Source organism: Echinococcus granulosus, assembly GCF_000524195.1.
Source record: "Echinococcus granulosus chromosome Unknown EG_S00085, whole genome shotgun sequence".
NCBI lineage: Eukaryota > Metazoa > Platyhelminthes > Cestoda > Cyclophyllidea > Taeniidae > Echinococcus > Echinococcus granulosus.
In genome coordinates, this window is record NW_020170465.1 from 35,228 (window position 1) to 44,359 (window position 9,132).

At 41.8% G+C, this 9,132-nt stretch overlaps 3 protein-coding genes across 3 annotated transcripts in view; 1 reads left to right on the top strand and 2 right to left on the bottom strand. All coding sequences in view use genetic code 11, as the record gives it.

Annotated features, from left to right (window-relative positions):
- Positions 1 to 1,667: 1,667 nt before the first annotated feature.
- Positions 1,668 to 3,304, bottom strand: EGR_07719 (Aspartate aminotransferase; the record flags this gene model as incomplete). The annotated part of the gene is made up of 5 exons (XM_024496968.1): positions 1,668 to 1,790; positions 1,863 to 2,013; positions 2,066 to 2,712; positions 2,779 to 3,082; positions 3,228 to 3,304. The coding sequence occupies 5 exons, from the start codon at positions 3,302 to 3,304 to the stop codon at positions 1,668 to 1,670; spliced, it is 1,302 nt and encodes a 433-aa protein (XP_024348591.1).
- A 2,502-nt stretch (positions 3,305 to 5,806) lies between these two features.
- EGR_07720 (hypothetical protein) lies at positions 5,807 to 7,450 on the bottom strand (the record flags this gene model as incomplete). The annotated part of the gene is made up of 10 exons (XM_024496969.1): positions 5,807 to 5,860; positions 5,909 to 5,973; positions 6,045 to 6,186; positions 6,338 to 6,390; positions 6,427 to 6,528; positions 6,568 to 6,651; positions 6,682 to 6,811; positions 6,847 to 6,972; positions 6,995 to 7,148; positions 7,341 to 7,450. The coding sequence occupies 10 exons, from the start codon at positions 7,448 to 7,450 to the stop codon at positions 5,807 to 5,809; spliced, it is 1,020 nt and encodes a 339-aa protein (XP_024348592.1).
- A 1,253-nt stretch (positions 7,451 to 8,703) lies between these two features.
- Positions 8,704 to 9,132, top strand: part of EGR_07721 (hypothetical protein) — a gene marked incomplete at both ends in the record, with an annotated part of 6,447 nt that continues 6,018 nt past the window's right edge. Inside the window, 2 exons of the mRNA XM_024496970.1 lie at positions 8,704 to 8,898; positions 8,942 to 9,040. Coding sequence (XP_024348593.1) covers positions 8,704 to 8,898; positions 8,942 to 9,040 — 294 coding nt within the window. The remainder of the gene's footprint in view (positions 8,899 to 8,941; positions 9,041 to 9,132) is intronic.

The window sequence follows — 9,132 nt, forward strand, 5'->3', positions numbered from 1 at the left end:
TGAGGCGTCTCACGAGAAGGTGTGGCTAACATCAGATGACCAGAGTTGATTGTGTGAGTTCCAACCATAACAACAGGCAATTATTCATTTATTAACACTAGTGAAATGTGTGCGATTCCCTCTACGCTTTATAAAGCATTGGATAAGCGTCGGTCGATTAATCCTCCCTGTAAAACTTCTTGCAAAATTTTAAAGAAAATGCGGTGGTGGATATGGATTAAGAACTTGGTTCTGCTGGTGGATAGATGAATCACATTAGGGATAGAAGATCGTTTGCTCATGAGGATGAAGACTTGCGTATTACAACTTAGCGAAGTAATTTGCAATTTTCGTGTCATGAACGACTTTCCCCATCCACCGGGGAGGTCGTGATTACTAAGCCGTTGAATCTCAGTGTACTAGAAAGACTCCTAGCCTTTACTCTCTTTATAAAAATGCAATAATTATTTTAGAGTGTTAATTTGTTGCCTCATTTGTGAGGGGAAATAGGTTTCGCATTCCAGCGTACGCCATTGGTTACCCCCACTTGAACCGTTCATTCAACAGCCAGTCACCACTAAGTCACGTACCACTTCGTTCCCAAAAGACAATATTCTCATTGTGTGTTGTTTAATAGAAGCGGAATCCGCACCTGCACTGGGTCTTCTTGTAAATTTATTGCCTCATGCAACTGTTTTCAACAAAGTAAAAGCTCCCCATTACTGAAGAATAAATTATTCCAAAGCACTGGTAGCCAAGAGCGTAAACATCCTCGTTCAACTAACAGCTTTTAGTTGTGAAAATGAAGAGTTCAGAGCTGCTTGCTTTCATCCAATGGTCTTTGTTCAGAGGAGATCATGTGTGTATTTCAAACGGCCTCCACTTCGCCTACAACCCGTCCCAGTCAGGATCAAGTTTGGCAACACAACTGTAGTCAGGTTATTTGTCGGACCAATCAGTTTTGCGAAAACCATTGGTATTAAGAGTTTTTGATGCCATTCCACCCGCATCAAACACTATCAGCGGCTTCGAGCCTATTCCCCAAGGACCAAAATACTGTCAATGAAGAATGTCTGAGACCTGAAACCAATGCACCAGTTTACCTTCAGGGATTGAAAATGGATTAAAGTCCGCAGTCAATACATTTCTGTTTAAGTGGGAATGATCCTTCGTGTAAAATGGAATAACAGGAATAATCCACACTTGAATCCCCATTGAAAAGATTGCCTAAAAGCAACCAGACAAACCCCTACGCCCTTGATTACAGTGCTCACCCCGTACCACTAAGTTACATCGCATTTTACTTTTAAATTAGAAAGCTATGAATGCTGAAATCCACAAAAAAATTGCTTTTAAACTATCTTCCCTAGTTTTTAAACCTATGCCTCAACAGATGGACGCACAAGACCCCACAAATAATCCCAATCACATACGCCTTCTCTTCTACTACTTTCCAATGTCACGCAAACTTGCGGCAACAAGAAATCGCTAAGCAGGAAATCCCGAAATCCGAATATACCCATTCATCTAGTTGATAATTTTATTAAATAGAAACAATGATTTCACGACTATGGTAAATTTGCCAATCATTAACATTACTAGTGACAATCGATCAAAACGCGTGGTACAAAAGGTTAAGGTTATATAAGGAAAAAAGGAAGATGGTGTGTCATAAGATGAATGCTCTCCTACTTCGTCACTGCGTGTATCGCCTGGGCCACATATGCAACGTTCTTGGAGGTCACTCCAGCCATACTAATTCGTCCATCTTTTGTCAGATAGATGGAGAACTCTTTGGTCAACCGCTCTACCTAAGTTACAAGAAATTGTTGTCAAGAAGCTAAAATTCAGGAAAATCTACACGAACGAATCTGCATACAAACCTGATCAGGCAAAAGCCCCGTATAGCAGAACATCCCGATTTGGTTTGTGACGTGCTCCCAATTGCGCTTTGAGCCAGCCTTTGCTAATTCCTCCCTCAGAGAACTTCTCATACCAATTATCCGATGTGCCATGCTCTTAAGGTCCACCATCCTAAAAGGAGCACCAAAGTTGAAGGTTGAAAACTCCACATCCTACCGCCTACCATTTGGCTTTAAGCTCAGGATCACCGAGAATTTCCGCGGCAATTCTAGCACCATAGAGGGGTGGATTACTGATAATTGGGCGGATGAGGATCTTGAGTTGCGACATGCATCGTTCAGCCTCATCCTTTGACTCGCAAATAAGAGTAAAGGCACCGCACCGTTCACCGTAAAGACCCATATTCTTGGCAAAGCTTTGAGCCAAAAAGAGAGTTTTACAATGAAGATCACGGACAAAATATCGCAGAGCCCAGGAATCACGGTCCGGATCGCCGGAAGCAAATCCCTGGTAGGCCATATCGAAGAAAGGAATGAGATCACGTTCTTTGATTATCTTTCCTGCACGCTTCCACTGCTCTTGACTCGGATCCACACCGGTCGGATTATGTGCACAGGCGTGCAGCAAGATGGTACTACCTTCCGGAATGTGCGAAATATCTTCTAGCCAGCCAGATTCATCCAAACCGCAGGTTTTCGAATCATAGTAGCGGTAGTATTGTACGGCGATGCCACTGTCCCTGAAGACCGGTATATGGTTTGCCCAGGTGGGTTTGGGCACCCAAACTTCCTTTACCTTCGAAAAGCGACCCAAAAATGCAGCTCCGATGCGAAGAGATCCTGTGCCCGAAAGGCATTGAACTGTGGCATTCTGAAACAATTAAAAGTGTATGAAAAAGTCGTCCAAACTTAAAATGGGATGAAACACCATGCTCACTCGCCCTTCCTTAAAAACAGGACAGTCTGCGCCAAGGGCAAATTCAATGGCTAATTTGCAGAAAGAAGAAAGACCGCTAATAGGAAGATATTCGTGATCCAAATGACGACTCAAAATACGTTCCTCAGCTTCACGAACAGATGGAAGGACCCAAGGTTTAGAGTTATCATCTCGGTAGGCACCAACGCCAAGATTAACTTTGCTAGGATTTGTATCACGCTTAAAAGCCTCTGTGATACCCAAAACGAAGTCCGGGGGACCCATTTCAACTTGCGACCACATCTTTCTGAGACTTGTTCGTAACCTAAAAAATTGTGCACAAGGTTGGCGACTTAAAGGTCAAGAAATTGTGGTACAGGCGAGTGGAAAAGAATTTGGAAATAGTCTGCATTAAGTAAGGCCGAAAAAAAACCGCTACCACAAGAGAGCCCTGTGAACCACACTGAGACCTACACTCAAAGAAGCCGCGGAGGGCCGTAGCGACCTTGAATTTATAGGCGTCAACGAATCTAGCAATCAAAGTCATGCTACTAAACAAATTTATTTGACATAAATAAAACAGACGTCTTAAGGTCTTGTGGACTAAATGCTAATAAAAGTACTGCTATTATGCACTGCTGTTGCAAAATAGGGCACCAACTGTTTGTTTTTACAAAAAATTTCGTTTTTTATCCAAGTTTTTTGAAAGCCCAGACAAATAAAATGATACTTTTGGTGAAAGCAAGACTATCTGAGTTAACTTTTGTCTTGCCAATTTTTTGGAATTCCTGTTGAAGTGACCTTTACGTGTAAGTACTCGCTAATCTTCCATTACGTCAATGATACAACCTCAAAATTGTGTTAAAAGCACATATGTTTCCATTTAGCATCAGAATTTTAACTGCAGGTTTTGCAATTTAAAAAAGTTCTCTCTGAATACTGATTTTCTCAATTTGCCTATCAGAAGCCTCATAACTAGGGAACGGAGGATGTTGTAGGCATTAAACATTCCCGGAAAGCTGCATCACTATTCCATTTAAATAATTTGTCTGGCGACAAAGCGACTATGATTACAGCGCCCTGGGACTTTTTTGAAGACCGCAAAAGTACATAAAGCTGAGGCGGAATATATATTACCAACCTGTAGATGGGCTTGTGTCTACTGGCATGGTGCGGGGGCCGACCAGGGGTTGTACGGTGGCGGAATTCTAAGTAGTCCATTACTGATTCCAAGAGTTAAATGATCACCTAAATAACTTAATAGCTCTCCTTCTCTTTTGAGGTTCGTCTCCAGAGCCCTACTTGGCCAAACTCCTGCGGCTGCCGTCAAGTGTTAGACGAACACCCACGAACCAACCGTACCACTTATCAAATTCTCATGCAACTTAGGAGATGTCTGATCCCTCTTAACACCTCTACAGGATCTGTAGTTTTTTTTGTATGGGAGCTTTATTGAGGGACAGAAAAGAGTGTTCTGGCCATCACGGTGACTTAAAAACAGCCATATAACAAAGGATGGGGTTTGACATAGTTCCGCAGGGGTAGAGTTTTACTTCGTTGCCATGTTGCTGGATTCTATTTAGCTAGTAGAGAGGCAAGAAGGTATCGCAAGGCCAATTCATTGACATCTTCATACGGTTGCGACAGATAACTTTGTAACGAAACTACCAGATGGTTCACGGCTAGCATCGACTCCAATGCTGATAGCTTTACCGCAAAATACAGAGCTGGAGTAGTTTCCGAAAGTTGACGTTATTTTCAATTGCTTTGTTAGGGCCCGTCGCAGACTTCCCCATCCAAAGTAAGAGCAATTTTTCTGTCACGCTGAGGTTTATCACCAATGCAGCCCTTCGAGACTTCCCCAAAGACAACAAGAGACATAGCACTCGGGCAGAATATATAATGCCGACGTACAGAAGGGTCCAAGTTTAGTGGCATAGCATGGAGGTAGACCACCCGCCAGGTGTGCAATTGTGCGGCTCCTAAATGGTCCGTTACATAAACTTGAATGTTAAACAAACGCCTAAAGTACTGCAGCACTACCACACCTCTCGTGGTAATCCCCATGCATGCGTATGTCACTGGCCCCAGCTCGTGGATTGGGCGTTTAAAGCTACTATAAGGAATTGGGCGTCTGTCTAATTATGTGTTGAACTACTGGAGCGCCTAAACCGGCGCAGATTGTGCCTTCATAAGCTTCAAGCCACGCTAGTGGTCTTCCAACAGTCCTACACGCTAGAAGCACTTTCGTCTACACCCATTTCGCTCGTTCCGACCTCAGGGAAGACGTGGGACAGTACACCATGGCCACACTACTTTACACAAACCACAATAGCTAATGTTGTGACTATTTCACTTTCCTTCGCATTAGTAACACGTAAACGCAATCCTCAAAGATTGCATTTCTCATCCCAGATACAGGGATGTAAGTTTCCCCTGGATTTTTCGTCAACCACATGCTACATTTTGCACCAGAAAAAAAGAAAAACCAAACTACATTTTAGATGCAATACTTAGATGAAAAGGGCCTAAAACTGGCCCCAGGTGGTTTTCGGAGACACAATAAGGCTTACCAACGTCGAAAATCGGATCGCAACTGGGGTACAGAAGGGTCGAGGGATTTCAGCTCCCATAGACTGGAGAGTCCCCACAGCCAACACACCCAAAATGACCTACGTACTTACCTTGCTTTTGGATGGTAAAATTAGCGATTCAGCTTAGAGGTAAGCATCTATCCCTATTCCTCATAGCAAGTAATTACAAGAAAGTAACACAAATTGCACTGTCGGTAAAAAAATAATAGCTTGCTGCATTCGGTGAGCACAATCCAAAGTAGAGATCTTAAGTACCCATACACACGATTCTCCCCCATGTAACAGCAGACAAAAATCACGGAGGGTTAATGTGTACCTCAACAACAGGAAAAGTGAAACATTACGTACTTTTTTCGAACTTATTCACGAAACTAATGTCTTTTATGATAACATCAAAAAAGCGACAATAACAGCTGCATTAAGTATATTTTCTCAGGTAGAAGGCTATGATTGATTTAAAAGCGCACCCTTGAGGAAGATTTTCTGACCAGACAGACATTACGGAATGCCTAGAAACCGTAAATTAGCCATTGAAAAAAAGAAAAGCATATACCTACCAAAAGTGATGGACATTTGCCAAACAGGGCCGCTGAACCGCCTGACAAAAATTCTGAGTTTATCACTGAAATAAAATGCCGGGAGATTTGGAAATGTATTTATCAAATGGAAAATAAGCCTGATTTTTCGACATACCACCAGCAGGAGAGGAACCAACAATGCGGTTTAACTTGCGGTGCCAAAGCGCTTCACAAAAATTGATGAAACTGTTCACCTTGCGAGAAGACAGTGAGACACAGGCCAAATCGCCCAACGGAAGGCGATCAAAAATGTTAACCTACGAAACACATTATCAGAAGAACGAAAAGTAAAAGCCTTACTTAAGTCATCTGGGCAGCATATACTGTAGTGAACATCAAATACAATTCTTATTTCAATTCTTATTACTGAATGAAAATGCACTACTTATGTAAAAAGAGGCGACTTACCAAAACTGCCTCCGGCAAATTCATTAGTCCAAAACGGGGTGGGAGAACGAACTCTAGGGTAGGAAACATGATCTTGACTGCACTCTTACCTTCATGGATGTCAACTAGAATAGGTTCAATAAGCTCATCCGACAATTTGATAATGAGATCTTGTGGATTTTTATAAATAACGGAAAGACTCCCCCGAGAATCTGTATAAATGCGTGAAATCGACACGGGTCCTAACATACCGGCATCAACTCTTTGTGGATCAACGAAAAAATTGTCATATTTAATGGCGATTTGTTTTCGGATTTCAGAGTTGGCAACACTTGCTGAAGAAGAGTTAGCAAGAGGCGACTTACCAGCATAGCTCATGAGATCCCCACAGGAGAATATGGTGAAAGTAATTAAGGCTCGAACATCATCATCACCATAACAATAAGCGTATGCTATACGAACTAACTCGGACGTCGCTTCTGCAACACAAGGGCTCTATCCAGATGCAAATTCAGCTTTACAAACGCTACCATCAAGCTCTTACTCCTTGCACTGACATCCAGAGGACCCATACCTATTCTCACGCCCAATTCCTCTAAAGGATATTTCAGCTCCTTGACGGAATCCGACAATTTTTCAAAGGCCTGCCAATACACCTTAGTAGGAAACGGGAGGTACCTCACTAGAACGGGCCTTCCTTATGTCGTCCGACTGAACTAGAGACTGGACGTAAATTATGTCACCAGAAACAATTCCAATGTCTTTCAGTTTTAATCGACCATCGGAGGAAGCATAGAAATCAGTTGCATTTAAGCTGACGAGGACGTTACTTCTATGGAGAATGTTGAAGTTTTAAAAGACGGGGAGGTGAGAAAGAAAGAATAAGAGGCATATTTTCAATTCAAATAAACCCCTAACAAACTCATCCAACAGTACTGAGGAGCATAAATGAAACAACCAACATCTAGGAACAGCAAGACAGCATGTTGTAGTCATACACTGGGTAAATCGCAAGGTAAATTACGTTGTAAGGTTAAACAAGGAGGCTGCTTTTTCTACCAGAGAGCCTAGCAATGACTCCTCGTCCACCTCAGCCACTTTAAACTGACTTCCAAATTTGAGCCGCAGTTTCATTACATACTAGCCACAGCCACAAGCCTGCACTGCATCAGCATGCACACCAACGAATTGTCCAATGCTGAGTGAGAAGTGGAACAGGAGTCAAATTGTTGCTTCCAACACTTTGTGTAGGTTTCATACATTTCTTTATAACTTTTGTAGTCGAGCGTATTCTCCATCCCTAGTGTAAATAATTCATTCGCGAAGAACTTAAAAGAAAAAATTGTGATTATACAGTTAAAGGCATTTACCTATTTATTTTCCTGGCTCCAAATAAAAGTAACTTTCTTACTTGTATGCAATGATAAATCAGATTTTCAAATCAACAAGTACGGTAAAAAAATGAATACCTTAAGGAGGTAGTAAATGTAAAAATTTGCTGAAACCACAAAACAAGTTTGTAAATTCAAACTGTATATGCCTTAAATGATAGGGAGAATAATACAATGGTAATGCACACTAATTCAGAGGTGGCTTCCAAAACGCCCGATCCTTAATAATCAGGTGAATTAATAAAACGTGCGTTTAGCATGTGTAAAATATGGGTTATGAGGTGGTGCATTTATTTTGAAATAAATTTCAAATCTGTGGCTATTTGTTTTGTAGCTCTGGCAGACGCTATCTCCAGTTGTACACGTTTTTGATTTCAAGGTTATTCGATGAGAGGTTTTGATTTGCCGATGATTACTAAATTGTCGGTCTGCTACTTGATTGCTGAATTGGTCGTCTATTATTTTATGTACTCAGCTACCTAGAACTTTGTGATTGAGGAACTTTGTACACTTATATAACACTTGCACCTGTGGGTTAACTTCACGGCAATGGAGCATATTTTTGACTTAGGTTAAGTTTTCGAGTTACTTAGCGTGGATTGTGGGCAAAATATATTCGTCTTTGTATTTTCCAGGATTTGTTTTACATCACTTTGGATACCTCCTACTGCTTATCAGGGCGCTTTATCAGCTTAATCTTTAGTTCGTTCAAGTATACCTTTATTAGTTACGCGTAGATTTGAGCTGTGATAAGTGGGACATCTTCTGGTATTTTTTTAAATATGCCATTAAATTCACCGGTTTTTGCACCGAGTGGATTATTGGTGGCCGACAATCGTTCATATATTTCCCTTAAACTTGCTACTGCCTATGACCGTGTTACGACTCTTCATACCTCTCGAACAAAGCCAAACGTTGCTAGTACAATTTATGACTTGTTATAGAACAATGAGTTACTCGAGTCGCCTGCAGACTTTAACACGATCCATGGGCTTAATGACGCGACGGGTGTGGCCAGTAGCGATTGGTGGATTTGGCGCTTATGTGCTGCTGCAAACAGAGGCATCATGCAGTTTTATCAAAAAGGCCTCCATTTTAACACGCGAATTTGTTACTTGCATGGGCAACGAAACTGCTAAAGGTGGACTACTGATGGCCAGAGCGGAGAGCGAATACAAGTGTCAGGATATCGTAGGTCATCCTTGTAACTTTAGCGTCAACGACTTGGGTCTAGGTAATTCGGGAGGACAAGGCGCATGGGCTCTTCCTCATCCTCCACCTCCATCCTCATGCTTCGGCGAAGGACTGTGTTCAAGCGCTACGGAAGATCCAGGTTGGTTCTTCATAAATTTTATCAATTTTGAGGCTATTTGAAATCTTTATCCAAAAAGAAATTACTTAAATGGACTTTTTCTAGGAAATCTT